Here is an 18804-nt window from a genome sequence, read left to right as displayed (position 1 = left end):
TTAACCCATAAATCTGAGCCTTTCTCCACCCCCCAAAAAGGAAGTCCAGCCAAATGTACGTGTCTAAAATGCTGAGAACTCCAACTCTCGGATTCATTCGATTCACAGAATTTTTTTATATAGAATTTGCATTGACGACAGCAGCGAGAAGACGATGGGACGCCTTCATTTCAGTTGCCAATTTGGCCGAGTCTCTTTGGCAAACTGGGAAACTTTGGCTGAGACAAAGGAACACAGGCCGCAGAAATAAACAAAAAAGTGTTTCACGCCAAAAAGCAAATAAACAAAACAAAAGCGAAACATAAACGAAGAGCAAAGTAAAAGCAAAACAAAGAAGTAAATTAGGTTTTCAGGGAACGAAGCTCAAAATACACTCACTTTACAAAGTAATTGTTTGTTTGCACTCAATTGATAAGATCAAGGTAATAACAATTTGTTTGACATATTCATTTTGATAATGTTGAAAATTTATTTCTATTTACTACAAGATGGGGATACTGATTTTACTATATAATAACAAAATAGAACATAAATGATCCATTTATCCTCTTGATATTTACCTTAAAAAGTGTCAAATTATCAATACAAAAAAGTATCAGTTTTGTTTTTATTGATAAGATCAAGTTAATAATCATTGTTTGACATATTTATTTCGATAATGTTAACATTTGACAGTAGTTTGCAAGATATAATATATATTAAAACACTTCCCTTTAAGTAATGAGTAAGTGAGAAGAAAGTATCCATTTAATCTCTAAATATTTACTTCAAAAAAGAATCAACATATCAAAATAATCATAAACAAGAAAGGAAAATAACTCTTCAAAGCCGAAGTTTATATACCCTTGCCGTTTGCTTTCCCAATAAGCTTCAAATATTCGCATTCTTTGAGTATTTGAATATATTGAATATCAATCAATATTTTGTTATGACAATTTTTCGACAAATTAAAGTTTAAAAAACTCATAACTCAGCCAAAAATGCATTAATTTTAATTCGGAAAGCTTTCCTATGTTAGTTTTTATTGGAATAATAAATCAACAGATTCAATTTAAAATGTAAAAAAATTAAATTTTTTTTCAATTTTTTTTTTACTATTTACCCCTTAAAAAAAAATTGAAAAATTAAAATACCATTTTTTCTCCCAGACATGCCTAGATCGATTTGCCTGTTGATTCTGATCAACAATAAATATGATTTATAGGGTCGGAAATGACACCTTCACAATGTTATAAGCTTAAAATACCCTGAAGAGTATAATAAATATCAGTTAATTCTTATAAATTTGACGAGTTTTTTGATGGAATGTTTTGGAGTTTAAACCTATCCTTAACTCTCTGTATTTACCTATTTACAACCTATTTAAAAAAACTCTATTCTTGGCATATAATCATAGTTTTAAACTCACTCAACTAGTAGTAGTTTTTATTGGATTAATAAATCAACATACTCAATTTAAAATGTAAAAAATTAAAAAAAAAAAATTTTTACAATTTTAAGCTTTAAAAAAATTTGTAAAAAAAAAAAAAAAAAAAAAATTCTCCAGACATGCCTAGATCGATTTGCCTGTTAATTCTGATCAAGAATAAATATGATTTATAGGGTCGGAAATGACACCTTCACAATGCTTATAATACCCTGAAGAGTATAATAAATATCAGTTAATTCTTATAAATTTGACGAGTTTTTTGATGGAATGTTTTGGAGTTTAAACCTATCCTTAACTCTCTGTATTTACCTATTTACAACCTATTTAAAAAAAAACTCTATTCTTGGCATATAATCATAGTTTAAAACTCACTCAACTAGTAGTAAATAAAAAGAAGAACCCATTGAAGAGTGAAAAGTAAAAGACAGAACAACAGATAATGCCCACAGTGGACAGATAAGATGCACAGTGGGCAGAATGCCAAAGCGAATAACACATTCCGTGGATGGTGGCAGGAATGAGATAAGAACAACCCAGTTCCAGTTTCCATTTCGTGTACCAGAAATTTATAGACTCCCGGCATCGAGCGAGTTGTCGATTTTGCTTATCGGCCAAACCGCGCTCCTCTCTCTCTCTCCCTTACTTATTTCACGGATTCCCCCCCGTGAAATGTGGGACACTGATAGTACAATAGCTTTGCTTGTTACCGCACTGATAACACGATGAATGGGCAGCCGGCGTGGGAATCCACCTTCCAGTGATTCACAACTTGTTAGCGCCTCAATTTGAATGCTATATCGCGATATGATTGCGCCAATGAGCATGGAGGAACGTGCGTTTCTCCCACTTTTGCCAATTTGGTTTTTGGAATTGGAGAATGTCGGTGGTGGCCTCTACTACTACTACTACTACTGCCACTTTTTCCACATCTTGCCGCAGATACTCTCGGCGTTGTTGTGTGTCGCAACTATCTGGGGTCGCCATCATCCGTTGTTGTCTTCGTCGTCAACTCTGGGGTCTGATTATCATTCCGAGTTTGTGTTGCCTTTGGCAGCCATTTCGATAGCAGTTTTGCGGGTAGGGTATGGTAAGATCCATTGGTTTTGATAGTTAACTTGGTTCGATTATGGAGAGAGGTACTAAACTTGGCTTGGTAATAGCTAATATATATTTAATTTCAGGCCATAAACATGGCTTATATTAAACACTACCTAATAAATCTTATTAAAAACTATTTAAAGCTAACCGCTTTTATTGGTTAATTAAATTTTAAATCTTGTTAGCTGTTTTCTTATTTAATTAACCAATTAATTGCTTTTGGCTTTTACTTGCTTTATTGTTTAGCCAGTTTATTATTTTCGAGGATTTACTGTTTTGCCCAAATTACCCTTTATTTTTCTTTCTTTTCTGGTTTTATGGTACATTTCAGTTTTTTTTTTTTTGTTGTGGTTTTTTATTTTCTTTTGCTTTTAGCTTTTTGCTCTTTGGGGCAGCAGCAGCAAAAAATCTTTGCATTCTTTGAAGCTTTAGCTTTGGTTCTATAAAGTCTTTGGAAGCCGGTCCCCGGTTCTTATTGCTTTTCTCTCTTTGAGTGTGTCTTGAGCTGGTGTTTTTCTGCTGTTTTCTGCTCTTATAGCTTTCTTTGTCGCACAGATTTATGCAACTTTTGTTGCTGCTAGTTTTTATTTAAAAATATTTACTTTTACGACTTTTTCTGCCGCCCTCCAAGCTAAATAAGCCCCATCCATGTGCAAAACTCATATGCAGTTCCATTCAATGTCAACTGCAGAAGCAGCAGCAGCAGCAAGAACAATGTGCGTGCTGTTCTTGCAAAGCTTCTGACGATGATGATTCATAAAATATGCGACTGCGACTGCAGTTGGACGACTATAACAGGAAAATCAAGTGGAATGTGGCACTGCAGCTGCAGCAGCTGCTGTCCCTCTTTCACCCCCTATTCGGATTATATATACAATTTGTCACAAAAGTGTTTTCGCATGAACTTTTTCTTATATTTTTCCCAATTTTATTAATATAAATCAACTATGAAATAAGTTTTGAACAAATTTTTTTATTATTTTATATTCTACATTTATTTCTTAATAGTATTCAAAAAACAAAACTTAAATTCTTCAATTAACAAAAAACATATAACAAAAACAAAAAAAGTCTCCCTAAAGCCCACTGTCACAAAAGTGTTTTCGTTTTTACCATCTCTGCTGTTTCTCGTCTTTCGCATATGCTTGTACCGTTATAACGGTAGTTTTTCTGCGAATAGATGAAATTAATGTGCATTTCGAGCATTTCGTGGTCATTTTTTGGTTATATGCAGACGGAGACAGTCGAGAAATTAAATGTTTTACAATGCCAGGAAAACGAGTGTCGTTCGATGTAACACAACTGGTGTATTACAACCATAACAATGGAAAAACCACTGCAGAACTTGCAAGTATGTTCAAGCTGCATATACGCACTGTCCAAAATATAATAAGTCGCGCAAAAAATGAAAATAGACTCGAAAATAAACCAGTAAATGGTCGGCCGAGTAAGCTCTCTGACAGAGTAATTCGTCTTATTATGAGGAAGGTGGACCAGAACCCCATGATCTCGACAAGACAACTGGCGGCTGAGGTGAGAGAGGAATGTGGAGTGGATGTTTCTCATGAAACTATTCGAAGGACAATTAAAAGCAATAATTTTACATCCCGGGTAGCTAGGAAGAAACCTTTGCTATCAAAGGCAAATGTTGAGAAGCGCCTTTCTTTTGCAACAATTCTTGTAAATGAACCCCAAACTTATTGGAACGACGTTATTTTTTGTGACGAGTCGAAAATAATGTTATTTTATAACTTGGGACCCAACCGAGTGTGGCGAAAGCCGTTGACAGCTCTAAACAATAAAAACATAATACCGACAGTAAAATTCGGCAAATTGTCCGTCATGGTGTGGGGGTGCATCTCCATCAAAGGTGTCGGCGATTTGGTTTTTATTGAAAGTACAATGGATGCTAATCAATATCTGAATATATTAAAAACCAATTTAGTAAATAGCGCGAAAAAATTTGGATTTGGACAGAGCTTTAAGTTTTACCAAGACAACGACCCAAAGCATAAAGCTCAGAATGTACGACTATGGACACTGTATAATTGCGGTAAAGTGATCGACACTCCTGCCCAGAGCCCGGATATTAACCCCATAGAGAATGTGTGGGCGTTTTTAAAGAAGAAGGTAGCAAAAAGACATCCCACATCCCGACCAATGCTAAAAGCAGTCATTTTGGAAGAGTGGAATCAGATCCCACTGGATTATATAGAAAAATTAATAAATTCGATGAATTCACGACTAACATCTGTTATTAAGGCCAAAGGTCATCATACAAAATATTAATTTCTTCTAATTATAAGTCTAGCTTTAAAATATCACCGATATGTTAAAAACGAAAACACTTTTGTGACAGTGGGCTTTAGGGAGACTTTTTTTGTTTTTGTTATATGTTTTTTGTTAATTGAAGAATTTAAGTTTTGTTTTTTGAATACTATTAAGAAATAAATGTAGAATATAAAATAATAAAAAAATTTGTTCAAAACTTATTTCATAGTTGTTTTATATTAATAAAATTGGGAAAAAATATAAGAAAAAGTTCGTGCGAAAACACTTTTGTGACAAATTGTATGTATCAAATATATATATATAGTTGCGGGTGAGGCGACGACGTCGCGACGCTGCCGAAATCGCAAACGAAGCGCTGCCAGCAACGTCGCGACGTCAGCTGACACAATGGGTAGCCATTGTGCCGGGTACAGTGGGTATTCGTTATTAGAAACGAATGAAAATATTTGATATTGAATACCTATGCAAAAACAAATAATCAATATATACAATTTATAAGATTTAACAACAAAATTGTCATAAAAATCAGCGTCAAAGCGCTGTAAAAATTGTATACAGATTTAGACTCCAAGCCAAGGATGTATACCCTTTCCAGGGTATTATAATTTTAATCAGAAGCTTATAATGATGTAAATAAGCCATTTCCGAAACTATAAATAATATAACAATAATAATATAATCAAAAGCCGAGTCGATCTAGTCACCTTATGCAGGAAAAAAAATTTGACTATTTTTTTTTCACAATTTTACATTGTTAAAATGGTCAGAACCAGACCAAAATCTTGATTAAACTATTTAAGCAGATTTATTACTCTAATAAAAACTAGAATAGAACAGTTTTCCGAATTAAAGTTGATGTTTTTTGGCAGAGTTATGAGTTTTTTAAACTTTGGTTATTCGTGAAAAATTGTCATATAAAAATATGAACAAATATCGATTCAAAGCATGCAAGTATTTTAAGCTTAGTTATGACCAATTTCAGATACGATACTACAATTCAATTAAAAACTTAAAAGGTATATAATTTGCAGCTCCCTTTGTAGTTTTAAGCAACATCTTTGAATATTTTTCTTTCCTTCACTTTAGTTTTCTTATAATTAAATTGGGAGCTCACTGTCCAATAGAAGATGAAATAAATGGAAAATAGGCGGTGAGCACGGTCGCCAAAGGCAACATTGCAGTATAAATATCTAAAATCTTGACGTTTTCAATTTGTATAAATGGAAACTAAAGCTTAAAACTTGTCTGGAAAGTATAACAACGACAAAACGTGAACTAATAAAAAGAAATATTCCATTTTCTTTGTTGTCAACTGAAGAATATCTTAAATTTTTCATTGGGTGCCACTTGATTTGGGTGAATCATTTGAAATTCTGTGAAATATCTTCTTCATCTTTAGTGCTCGTAAATCCACAAGGTGATGAAAAGCAACCATAAAGGAAAAACCAAAATGCATAGTTTAAATAGTTTGTCGTACATAATATCCATAAAATTAAGCCAAATGTTAATAAAAACCAATAACAGAAGCTATAAATTTATGCTGCAATCCGAAAAGATTACAGGTAGTGAGTTCTTATCTTGGAAATGGGATTTGTAAAATTGAATTTGCTTTCTAATAATAATTTTATGACTCTTGGCTTAAGCTTAGTGATTTAGAAATTAGTTTTTACTACTTTTGTGAAATAATAAACCATATTTTTCTCATTTAAATCTAATAAGTAGGACAGATTTCTGCTCCTAATATTATCTGCTAACTTTACTATGGTTTTCTTGACCAAAAAACTATCACCTTTAAGTATTAAACATTAATTGTCACCTGGGAATGCTAATCAGGTAGCTAAGCAATCGTCGCAGATCCTCCGGCTTCAGTCGATCCCTTCGTGGTGTGGCGGGAAAGCATAGGAGCGGACCGCCACGGCGATCCCTGCCGCCAGTGAGGAAGACGACGCGCTCCTGGAGCAGCGTCAGCAGATCCCTGGCCCGCTGGCCGTCCATGGCTGTGGCGGCAGCAGCAGCAGAGGGTTAATCGGAGCGGCGATGCGATGCGGTGCGCCGCGGGTTAATTACTATTCGTGGGAAATAGGAGGAGCAGCGGCGGGCAGCTCTGGCAGAGGGGGGAATGGTCTCCGATTTTAAACCAAGGCTGGTCACTGCAGCATAACGAATTCCAGCCTCGAATTTCACTTGGTATTATTTTTTTAATATTATTATTATGTTTCGCTGCTTTTTGTTGTTGTATTTGTTGTTATTGTTTGGCCTTTATTCATTGATTTTCGCAAATTTCTCGCTGGCATTTTCATGGTCACTCTCTTTTGATGTTTGTTTTGTGGAAATTGTGGGGAAAAAACAAGGTGGAAAAGCGCAGATACAAATTAGCAAATGGTATTCATCTTCTTCTCTTCTCTTCTCCCTACTTTTCTCTCTCCTTTTTACACATTATTTGCATATATTTATTTCTGGCCGACACGCAGTTTCTTTGTGGTTTTTATTTTTAAAAGTGGAGTTTTTTTCGGTTTTTCTCTCTCTCTATCTCTCTTCCTCACCCTCGCTTTTTCCCCCTTCGTGTTTATCGTGGGTGTGGGAGGGAGAGGGAGATACAAACAGACAAACACACACGCACACACACACACTCACACATTCGCCAGAAAGCGGAAGGTGGCAAGGAGGAAAAGAGAGGGGGACTGGAGTGGGAGGATGAAAAGAAAGGGGAGTGAGGGAGCTGCACATATACATAACACATATATATTCCTCTTAAATGTCATAAATCATGTGAAGCCGCCTCACGAAAATCATAAAAACATACAAAAAAATCACACATCTTTGCTCTTATTTTCAAGAACACAAACGCACACTCACACACGCACACGAACATAGCGGATTCTGTTGTTGTTTCTACATTTTAATTGCCAATTTGCAATGTTGAATTAATTTTAACAAAAACTCCAGCACAAAACATACACACACACACAAACACTTGTAAGGCTCGTATATACAGCCAGTATATACATAAATATATATATATCACATCATCCGCAAGCAGTTCTCTTTGCGTCTTGACTCTTCCTCTTGCCACTGCTTGTGCCACACAAATTGATTTTTTTCACTCGCGATGCTTTTGTTTTCTTCCCCACATTTGATTTTGCTGTGGAATTCTTTGTAATTACCGTTGCACGCGAGTTGCATAGACACTGAGCTAAGTTTTCCCGGTCATTTTGCTGACCAGCGGCGATTTTTTTTAAAGCGAGGCGCTCTCTGTTTGTTTAAACAAATTAGATTTTTGCGAAGTGCTAGAGATGTAACGACACCGATGGTGATGGTACTGGCGATACAATCGATACGTTGGATGCATCGCAAGTAATCGATGATTTGAAAACTATTGTGATAATATCGCAAGCACAACACAAGGGTTCGTGTCTAAAATAGAATTGATTATGGTATTTTATTTGTGATAAACAAATATATTTTTATTAATACCTATTTATGTTGGAAAATTAAATTTTAAAGATATAATACAAAATTCATAAGAAAAGTTTTAATATATGTAAAACCTTGCGTTTATAAATAGTAGTATACATCGTACAAATTGGTATATTATCGATAGAATCACTATCGATGTATGACAGTTCAGTAGTAGGGATCGTAAGAGTACACGTTTGGTATAAACTCATTATAGCTAGTTGGTCACACTCAGTCTTTGTTTGCTTGCTTTTTTGCCAATTGACTTCCAATTTTCTGCAAACATTTTACGAAAACTCAAGAACTCGTTTCGAAGACGCAGCAAGAAGCAACGCCAGCCGCCAGCAGCAATATCCCCAACCGCCACACTATCTGCCAGCTGCTCATCATCGTTTAACGACGCTGCCTCCGGCTCCGTCCCGCGGAGCACCCTTTTTTCGCGGGAAGAGCCCTTGGAAACGGAGGATTCCGCCAGGAAAATGGAGAGCAATCTAACGCGAATAATTCGGGAGTCGTCGAAGCTAAAACTCAGCGGCCAGCTCAGCAAATATACGAATGTAATGAAGGGTGAGTTGGCAAAAATAAATTTCGAGCTTTTTAACTTATATTTGCTGTGCTTTGGGAAGACATTTTTATAACTGTAAATTGTTTTATTTAGGCTGGCAATACCGCTGGTTTACGGTAGATGCAAAAACGGGATCGCTTAGCTATTATTTGTGCGATTCATCGACCGTTGGCGATGACATTGCACCCTCCCCGCATGTCTTGGCCAGTGCACCTCGCGGTCAGGTGCAACTGGCCGGTGCCGTGGTGTATCCCAGTGACGAGGACTCTAGAACGTTTGCCATTGCCTGTGCCTCCGGTGATACGGTCAAGCTGAGGGCCAACGATGCACGAGCGAGGCAGGAATGGGTTGATGGACTGCGGGCGGTGGTGGAGAGCCACATGAAGGCCATGGACATAAGCAACTCATCGCCGTTGCCACCGCGGGAACTGCTGGCCGCCTCAGATGCCATGGTTTCCGCCCGCCAGGCATTGTTTCTCACAGAGCAATGGTAAGTATTTGCAATTAAGTGCTTTTTTATAGTTTTAAATGATTTTTTAATAGGAATTTAGGTAAATTTTGTTCTTTAGAAGTCAATAGTTGATGTAGCTTTTGAAATAGTTCAGTTAATTGGTAAATACTTATGGTTTTATGTTGAAAATATCAGTAATTCAAGAAAATTAGAACAAAAAATGTTTATAAAACCGAAAATGGAACTTTTAACATCATAATTTGAACCTAAATTGTTAAGTAATTTAATTTATAAACCGAAAATCTATTAGATCAGTTAGAAATATTATAAATAATGGTCTGTCAATTCAAAATCTTTCGCAATTACCATTTATTTGTAGTTTTCCTTTTTTTTTTAAAGGAAAACTAACTAGTTAGTAAATAATTTATTCGGTTATAAAAAACCTTTCCCTTAATTCGTATTTTCGGTAGATATAAGCTATTAATTTGATTTGATATATCAAGTATTAAGTAAATACTTACGGTTTTATATGGAAAATATCATTAATTCAAGAAAATTAGAAAAAAACATCTTGATAAAGCTGAAAATTGAACTTTTAACTTTATAATTTCTACCTTAATTGTTTAGTAATTTATCTTTTAGACTTAAATTTGCTTAGATTAGCTAGAAATATTATAAATAATGGTCTGTCAACATAGAAAACTCTAACTAGTTAGTAAATAATTTATTGGGTTAAACGAAACCTTCCTCTTTATTCGATTATATTGTATTTTCTGTATATATAAGCTATTAATTTGATTTGATATTTCAAGTATTAAGTAAATATTAACGGTTTTATATAGAAAAGATGATTAATTCAAAAAATTCTAACAATACATCATGATAAAACGAAAAAGTTAACTTTTAACTTTATAATTTCAACCTAAATTGTTAAAAAGTTTAATTGTCAACATAAATTCATTTAGATTAGTTAGAAATATTATAGATAAGGGCATGTAAATTCGAAAATTTTCTCAATTATCATTTATTAGCATTTTTCCTGCTTTTTAAAATGGAAAACTTTAAAAAGTTAGTAAATAATTTATTTGGTTACAAAAAACCTTCCGTTAAATTTGATTATATAGTATTTTCTGTAGATATAAGCTATTAATTTGAATTCTTTCAATATCGAAGCAAGATGTATCCATTTAATGTTTTAAATATTTCAAGTATTAAGTAAATACTTTCCTTTTTTATAGAAAAAATCATTAATTAAAGAAAATTACACAAAATGTCTTGATAAATCAGAAAATTGTACTTTAAACTCCATAATTTCAACCTTAATTGTTAGTAATTTAATTTGTAAACATAAATTTCGTTAAATTAGTTAGAAATATTATAAAAATTGGTATGTCAGTTCGAAATCTGCCTCAATTACGATTTATAAGCATTTTCCTTGCAATCTTAGATAGCAAATTCTTTCAAGTTTTTAGAACTCTTCCTTTTACTTTGAATTCTATTGAATATTCTATAGTTATAAGGTCTTAATTTGTAGTTCTTCACTATCAAAGCAATATATCCCCCTTAATACTTACTTAAACTTGCATTTAGGTTTAAAATTGAAATCTCCCTTTAAACAATGCCCCTTATCCCCTCCCCCTTGTAGCAACGCCTCTCTGGCCAGGGCCATTGAGAGCATCGATTGTGCTTCCTTCTCGCCCACGGATCCCGACCTGCTACTGCTCAAGGCGATCTCAATGGCCAGCACCCAAAGTTTGCACCAATGCCTGGGCCTGCTCCAGCGCCATCAGGAGATCAATCAGCCGCCGCCCTCGGAGGCTGCGCCCATTGTGCTCTGAGAGCACGGATGAAGAGAGAGAGAGTATCCAGTATCCATCTATGAAATAGAGCAATAAACACTACTAAAGCCAAGCCCTGGTTGCGTGGTGTGGGGTTGGCGGTAAGCAAATTAAATTAAAAGTCTTTTTGGGTTTTGGGTTACTTTTTCAATGTTTTTATAAAATACTTTTCAGTTTTTCCATTTTTCAGTTTTCCGCATTTTTTTTTACCATTCCTTTTTTTGTTTTCTTGGATTAATTAGAACATTCATTTCGACATTTAAAGTTAATTTGAACATAAAGTTTTGCACTAAAGTTGATAGAAAATGTTCGAGTTTGTGGACAGATCGTACAAAGATACACATATCCAGGAGATTTATTAATTGCTAGCTCCGCCATTGTTTTTTATGTTACATCCTACATCCGAAAAGTAATTCATAAAGTTTTCTTTTGTGGAACATCAAAGTCTATTTGAGGGGGGGTGGGGTGGGGATTACATAGATACTTATATATACCATGTGTGTGTATATATGGCTATTGTAGATGATGATGATGATGATGTAGTTTTTGCATATGCAAAAATAGTTTCTGTGTGTGTGTTATATCGTAATTAACTCTTGCTTGTGTCACCGATTAATCATCAATTGTGTGCGCTTGCCATAAATGAAAACGTTTTGCCAAAAGTCCTTGCCTAAAGTTTGTTAACATAACACACTTATATGTCCCTTTCAACGAATCCTGCTGCCACGATCCTTTTAGACAGACGGGACAGAAGTGGAACAGGGTCCAAATTAAGGCTAGAAAAGGCACTTTAGAATGGGGGGAAGATCTAGTGTTCTCAGGGGGGAGGAGTTAGGGTTAAGGGTGAGGGGTTTTCCAATAATCTCAAAATCAAGTGCCACAAGTCCTTGAAGGGATCGCGCAGCAGTTTTCGTTGTTTTCCAAAAATTTCGCTTCTAAATTTTGTCTAAAAATTTCGCTTGTATATAAATACGTTTTACAAAAAGTTCACTTGTTTCTTGTTTCTTTTTACATAATTTTGTTTTGCGGTTTTTGTTTTCATCGCTGAATTTAATTCCGAAAGGCATTTTTTGTGAATTTTCTTTTTTACTTTTTGTTTTTTCTTTAGTTTTCTTTGTTTTTTGTTAAGCCTAAACATTAAATTTAGTTGATTCCATTTTGCCATCATCATTCTTGTTAATAATTTTGTACATTTTCCCTCTTTGCTAGTGATAAATAATAATAATTAATAATTAATAATAATAATAGACTAAACAAGGGTCGGGCACACAATTACCAAGTTAAATCCGCTTAAACTCTTTTGATTTCGTTTACATTTAATTAATTAATTCATTAATTATGCTGCTGGTTTTTTGTTTTTTTACTTTTTGGGGGGTGTCTGGTTTTTCATTATCTGTTCTGTTCTGTGGAATGTTCCGGGTCTCCTCCTTCCGCTTCCGTTTCCGCTGCATTTGCTTACTAACTAAAGAGATCGATCGCTATTTATTTAGTTAGACTGCTGGACTATAACATAATAATACTTTCAATTTTGATTCAATAAGTACGCTAGGAATAGAAACTAGATGTGGCGAAGATCGCATGGAGAAAACTAGAGGAAAATCACGGCTCTATATAATCCATATACCTTGGTTAATTCCTGATTAACTGATTAGCAAATATATAAAATATGTTTTACTTTAACATAAAAATACTGCTGGTAAAGTAATTGTTAAAGAAACATTTTAAAATGTGTTTCATCTTTTACATTCAGTTAATATTTACATGATTTTTAAAGTAAATGAAGAGTAAATAAAGTGATATTTATGGTTTGATTATAAGTAACAAAATTCAATTAAATAAAATATACTCGGGTTTTATTTTGAACACTTAATATTGAGTTCTTTTGAAAACCCTTGAAAACATAACTAAAAGTTGTTGTTTCCTTTTGAAAATCTTTTTAATATATATTTCAAACCCTTGAGGAATTGCTTTGACATTCCCGATATAATATTGAAACCTTTAAAAATTATTCGGCGGTGTCAAATAAATAAAAAAGGGTTTAGAAATGAAACTTTAAATTTACCACTTTCAGCTACATTTTTAAAGGACATCCAAATCTCTAGTGATTTTTTCAGATTTTACAAAATAAAATATTAAGATATATAAAAATAAAAACTGTTTCAATTTCCACATTCTAACCAATTAACCAAGGTATTGAAGTACATTCACCGCATTTTAGCTGCTGGAGCAGCTTCTGATGGACTTCAGATTTCAGTTGGCTTCGTCCTCCCCCGTTTACTCATTCATTATTTTATAATTCTTTTACTTATCCCCATTTTACTTTTCATTTTCATCTTCATCAATTCATCATCCCTGTGTTTTCACTCGCTAGTGGTGGTAATGGGCTCCACCTTGATGCCACCACTACTCGAGGAGCTGGGCGCATCTGCTCCCGCCGCTGCCGATGATCCTCCGCCCGATCTCTCCTGCTGGGCAGCCACATTACCAGCACCAGCTGCCGCCGAGGAGGAGGAGGATGACACGCTGGCACCGACCAATTCGGCCAGATCCTCGGCAAAGAGGCGACTGGGCGAGAAATCCCTTTTGTAGGCCATATCCAGGCCAAGATCGCCGAGAGGCGAGTGCAACCGTGGCGTTTCACTGCGCAACGGACTGCCCTTGACCTTGGCCGGATGCTGACCCACCAGAGAGGAGGAGGAAGCGGAGGAACTGGAACTGGCACCGAAACCGGACTTGTGTGGCACCACCTGATGGTGGTGCTGTTGCTGCTGCTGCTGCTGCTGCTGTTGGTGGTGATGCAGATGCGCCGCCGCCTGCTGCTGCTGCTGTTGCAGATGAAGCTGCTGCAAGTGATGATGTGCCTGCTGTTGCTGCTGATGCTGTTGATGATGCGCCGCTGCAGCCTGTTGCTGCTGATGCTGCTGATGATGATGCAGTGCGACGGCCATGCTGGGCGGCAGATTCGGCAGGAGGCCGGCGGGACCGCAGGGCGAGGGCGCATGCCTGGGCCCGGAGCCACTGCTAAGAGCCGGCGATATACTAGCCCTGCCACCGCCCGCTCCGGGTACCGAAACCGAACCAACGCCAACGCCCACGCCTGGATGGGGCGGCAGATTGAATAAACCCGGCGGAACGGGCGGCGGCCCCGCCTCCCCGTGCTGATGCTGCACGGCCGCTGCCATCTGCATCTGCTGCCGGATATTGTGAGCCACGGCGGCCACCGCTGCGGCCGTTTCCTGCGACATGTGCTGTTCCCCGCCGACGCCCGACTGGGGACCACTGCCATTAGGACAGGCCAGCGAACTCGGTGTCCCGGCAAGGGCGCCACTAGCGCCCGGATAGCTCAATGGGAGATCCTGCAAAGGAAACGCGGGCTAACCCGAGGACAGTTAGTTCGATTCGAGGAACAAAAGTCTACGAATATAAACAGCACAACTAGTCGTACTGATTACCTACCGAGTGGCGACCGTAGGGCGGCATATGAGCCCCCAAACTATCGTCTTTTATGTCCTTGGCATCGCGAAAAACCACCGTCTTGATAACGCCCTTGATGTGCTCATCCGGCCAAATGCCCAGCAAGATTCTCTGCGGTCTACCACGACCCTTGGGCCGTAGATCAGGACCACCATCGATGGAAGGACCCAGCATATTATGCACTCGATTGGCATATAGCACAAAGGTGGGATACGGGATGTCATATTTGCGAGCAGCTTGCGACAGAGACAAGCCCTCCTTCAGGACACTGAAGATGGCCTCGGCCATGGTCTCGGGACGCCAGGATTTCAATGGACCCCGTTCGCGGAAGCGCATGTGATGCATCAGGTTCTGATTGGTGTTCCAACATTTTTGCCACATGGACTGCAACTGATACTGATAGCTGTCTGCTGAAATATCAAGTGTAAAAGAAAGTGTAAACCAACGATCAAATCGGCTTGCAAGTGCCTTTCAAAATTGTCGCAGTACAAACCTGCCAGTGTTGATCCGGTGGCTCCCATCCAGGCATGCGAATTCTCCAGCATTTTGGCCTGTGAATGGAAACGAGTGCAAAAAATGATTCAAGAATCAGTAAAGTGAGCAGAGTGAACTGAGAGCGAGGAGGAGCAGACTCTGATGGGTAAGTGGTGCTTCAATTAATTGTATGTCTCGCTTTGGTTAGCGCTCGATGCGCCGACTCCTCTTGTCTCGGTTATAGTTCTTATTTTTTATGTCCCCCCATATTTGATTGACATGCAAAATCGACCTATTTTCATTTAATTCATCTTTTTGCAGTTATAAATCAATGGGTAATGTGGGTTTATTGTTGCTTAGAGAGGGTTTGTTTCATAATATTGTAAAGGTTTTTGATTTTATGGTTAATAGAATAGGTATTTATCACACAATCTGTGATCTAAAGATACGAAATTCGTTCTGAAATCATTGAAATACCTGTCTTTAAGTTTGCAGAAAAAAATTTGAAAGGTGTAAGATATTGCAACGTAATTTTTAGAAGGTTTTATACATTGCGATATATCTTTATTTATTTATATTTACAAATATTATAAATTCCAATGGAGGAAATATTTTTAATTATGTTTCTTACATTCCAATACCTTTATTTTCTTATTTAAATTGTACATGAATATAAATTCGTATTGATACAATTATATTTTGATATTATCCATTTTTTCTTGTAGGGAATTTCGCTGACTCTTGATATTTATCATAGTTTTTCATTTATTTCCCTCACCCTAGATATTTTTTATAAATTTTTTCTGAGGCAACTCGCGGGTGCTTCATATTTTCCATATATTCTCTTAAGTATTTTGCTAACCCTAGATATTCTACATAAATATTCTAAGGTATCTCGCTTACCCTAAATATTTTCCATAAGTTTTCGGAGGTATCTCGTTGGGCCTAGATATATTCCATAATTTTTTTTTTTTTTGGTTTTTCCATGACTGTGGATATTTTCTATAATTTTTTTTAGAACATTTCACTCACCGTTGATATTTTTAATAATTTTTTCGGAGGTCTTCAGCTGATTCTAGATATGTTTCATATATTCTTTTAGGTATTTCGCTGACTCTCGATATTTCTATAATTTTTCTAAGGTATTTAAGTGACCCTAGATCTTTTCTATAATTTCTTCAAGGTATCTCTCTGCCCCCAAATATTCCCCATAATATTTTCTGAGATATATCGATGACCCTAGATATTCTCCATAATTTTTCTAAGGTATCTCGCTGATCCTACATCTTTTCTATTATTTTTTTTTAAGGTATCCCTCTGACCCTAAATATTTTCCCATTACTTTTTCTAAGGTATCTCGCTGACCCCAGAGTTGAATCCTTGCTAAAAATCTATAGCTCATCTTATGAAATCCCTGTTCTAATTCGAATTGCAACGGCAACAACAACGATACATTTAACTGGCTGACTGAACCTTCGAGTGGCGACTCCGTTTGTGGTTGTTGCACTGCGGTTGTCTGTTTGCCGAACCCCCCTCCACCCACCTCACCCCCCTGGTCGAGTGGCTGGCATCGAATTCACTAATTGCATAACAAAGTAACATTTGCATATTGCTCTACATATGTTGGTGGCGTCGGTGGATTCGGATTCCACCTTGTCGATAACTTCATTACAAAAAATTTCCATGCACGGGAGTGCAGAGAAAAACAACACTCGCATCGCCCTGAAGTGGATACACTGGGTACTGGGTACTGGCTCAGGTGGGCACTTGTGCCCATTTAGCGTTAAGTATTACTTGTAACTTTTTTGCCATGTGACTGACTGAGAGGTGCTCCTGTCGTCCTGTCGTCCTGTCGTCCCACCGTAATCCGCCTCCTTGCCACAAACCAGACAATGTTGCGATGTTCTCAGAAATCGTTGCCTACCTTTATGGGCTCAGGACATGCAATGGATGGATTTACTTTTCGGCTCATTACGCCGCAAATTATATATTATTCACAAGTTTCTATTCGTTTTTTTTTGCCATGCAAAATTGCTTTATTTGCGGGGGGAGAAAAGGTGACTAATCCTTATAGAGCATAGTTTTGCAGTCTTAATTTATCCGCTTTTTACCTGGTATTGTAATTTCATGTGCAACTATTTTTGCTGGCCCGTAAGTTATATATTATTAACGAAGTGCAATTACTTTTAAATAAATCTGCATTGTAATTAAAGTGTGACTCATTATACAACTTACAATGCGATTAGGGTTTTATAGGAATTTGTTGGCGCATATTTAATTTTATACATATTTTTAGGGGCTGTAAAAAGCCACAAGAACCACTAAGGTATTATAAAATGCAGGTTTGACAATTATTTATTCACTATAGAAGTTAAATGAGGTTGGAAATCAATTACAACAAGAAACAATAAGTACATATTTTTATATATTAATTTTTAGGGTAAATCACAGTTTTTAAAATATCATAACTAAGCCAAAAATGCCTTAATTTCAAATCGGAAAGCTTTTCCGTGCTATCTTTTAAAAGGTTAACAAATCTGCATACTCAATTTAAAATGTTTAAAAATTCAAATTTTTTTCATTTTTTTTATTTAATTTTAACGAAAAAAAATGATGGAAAAATTATCCAAATTTTTTTTCTTTCCTACTTGTCTGAATCGATTCGCCTGCTCATGCTGATCAAGAATATATATGAAATATAGGGTCGGAAATGACTCCTTCACTACTTTTAAAGCTTCTGACTGAAATTATAATACCCTGTAAGGGAAACCAAAATATGTATGGAAATTTGGTTAATCGATCGAATCAAAAATCCATCATAACTTGGTCAAAAAATCGTTAATTTTAGTTCGGAAAGCGGGTTTTTGCTAGTTTTTATGAGGTTAATAAATCTGCATACTCAATTTAAAATGTTAAAAAATTCAAATTTTTATAAATTTTAAAGAATTTTAACACCTGATAAAGTTTTGAAAAAATTATAAAAATTTTTTTTTGTTCTGAAATGCCTAGAAAGATTTGCCTGTTTGTGCTGATCAAGAATATATATGATTTATAGGGTCGGAAATAGGTCCTTCACTGTTTTGCAAGCTTTTAACTGAAATTATAATACCCTGAAGATGTCTAAAAGTATTTTAAATCAATGTAAATTGTATTTTAAAATATTGTCACATTTTGGACCCTTTTCAAAGGATTTTAAACTCCTTTAAACCCTCTAATTGATTAGAGTAATCATGGATATTTTTACTTAAGAATAAATGTTATCCTTAAAAACTGTTATGCTTAAGGTCCATAAAGAACATGTAAACCGCTTTTAGGCCTCTTAAAAAAATTCCTTATGGAATAGTCAACTTTACCCACTAGTTCCCCCTTAAAGTGAACTTCTCTTTACTGATTATAAAGCCATTTGTTGTTGCTAAATACTAGCGACTATTGAGACTAATCACGCTAATGCCCAAATCTGTCTCAAAACGCGGACGACAGATGGCGCTGGCGGGGACAGCAGGTGTGCGTTGTGTGTAGTGTGTGTGTGTGCTGCATGTTGCTGTGCTGTGCAGTGTGTGTTATCCAGATGCAGCTGCAGCAGCAGCAGTTGCCTTCAATAATACGCCACGCCAAATGCCAAATAATTTATTTATTATATGTGCAGCTGACCAAAGCTGACTGCAACACACACACACATATATAGAGAGGGGTACAGGGGGGTAGAGAGAGGTGCGGGGGTTTTTGG

General features: G+C 36.3%; 3 protein-coding genes across 7 annotated transcripts in view; 1 reads left to right on the top strand and 2 right to left on the bottom strand.

Moving 5' to 3' along the window:
* The window catches only part of trio (trio Rho guanine nucleotide exchange factor), a 56896-nt gene extending 48727 nt beyond the window's left edge, over window positions 1-8169 (bottom strand). For both annotated transcript variants that reach the window (XR_015270947.1, XM_086829785.1), the window contains exons 1-2: window positions 7984-8169; window positions 6636-7128 (exon numbers count right to left, since the gene is read on the bottom strand). Coding sequence is in view for 1 of the 2 variants with exons in the window: in XM_086829785.1 (XP_086685911.1) it covers window positions 6636-6814 (179 nt within the window). In the remaining variant the exon portion in view is untranslated. The remainder of the gene's footprint in view (window positions 1-6635; window positions 7129-7983) is intronic.
* Window positions 8170-8420: 251 nt separating this feature from the next.
* LOC110178647 (oxysterol-binding protein-related protein 11) lies at window positions 8421-11244 on the top strand. The gene is made up of 3 exons (XM_020945838.2): window positions 8421-8842; window positions 8934-9330; window positions 10937-11244. The coding sequence occupies exons 1-3, from the start codon at window positions 8755-8757 to the stop codon at window positions 11127-11129; spliced, it is 678 nt and encodes a 225-aa protein (XP_020801497.1). The 5' UTR covers window positions 8421-8754; the 3' UTR covers window positions 11130-11244.
* A 17-nt stretch (window positions 11245-11261) lies between these two features.
* bab1 (bric a brac 1) overlaps window positions 11262-18804 on the bottom strand; it is a 77988-nt gene continuing 70445 nt past the window's right edge. Inside the window, exons 2-4 of one of the 4 annotated variants that reach the window (XM_086829784.1) lie at window positions 15097-15154; window positions 14586-15010; window positions 11262-14485 (exon numbers count right to left, since the gene is read on the bottom strand). In XM_086829784.1, the coding sequence (XP_086685910.1) occupies window positions 13490-14485; window positions 14586-15010; window positions 15097-15154 (1479 nt within the window). In that variant the 3' untranslated portion in view covers window positions 11262-13489. Of the gene's footprint in view, window positions 14504-14585; window positions 15014-15096; window positions 15155-18804 lie in introns of all 4 variants that reach the window. The other 3 variants (XM_086829781.1, XM_086829783.1, XM_086829782.1) reach the window with 3 other exon arrangements.

Source organism: Drosophila serrata, unplaced genomic scaffold (assembly GCF_035046125.1).
Source record: "Drosophila serrata isolate PLE 108 unplaced genomic scaffold, ASM3504612v1 contig_217, whole genome shotgun sequence".
Classification (NCBI taxonomy): Eukaryota; Metazoa; Arthropoda; class Insecta; order Diptera; family Drosophilidae; genus Drosophila; species Drosophila serrata.
Note: the sequence above shows the minus strand (reverse complement) of the source record. Positions and strands in the feature narration are given on the sequence as shown.

Coding starts and splice junctions, on each gene's coding strand:
- LOC110178647 (XM_020945838.2), top strand. CDS start 8,755: ATGGAGAGCAATCTAACGCGAATAATTCGGGAGTCGTCGAAGCTAAAA. Junction 8,843..8,933: donor ATATACGAATGTAATGAAGG/GTGAGTTGGCAA, acceptor TGTTTTATTTAG/GCTGGCAATACCGCTGGTTT. Junction 9,331..10,936: donor TTGTTTCTCACAGAGCAATG/GTAAGTATTTGC, acceptor TCCCCCTTGTAG/CAACGCCTCTCTGGCCAGGG.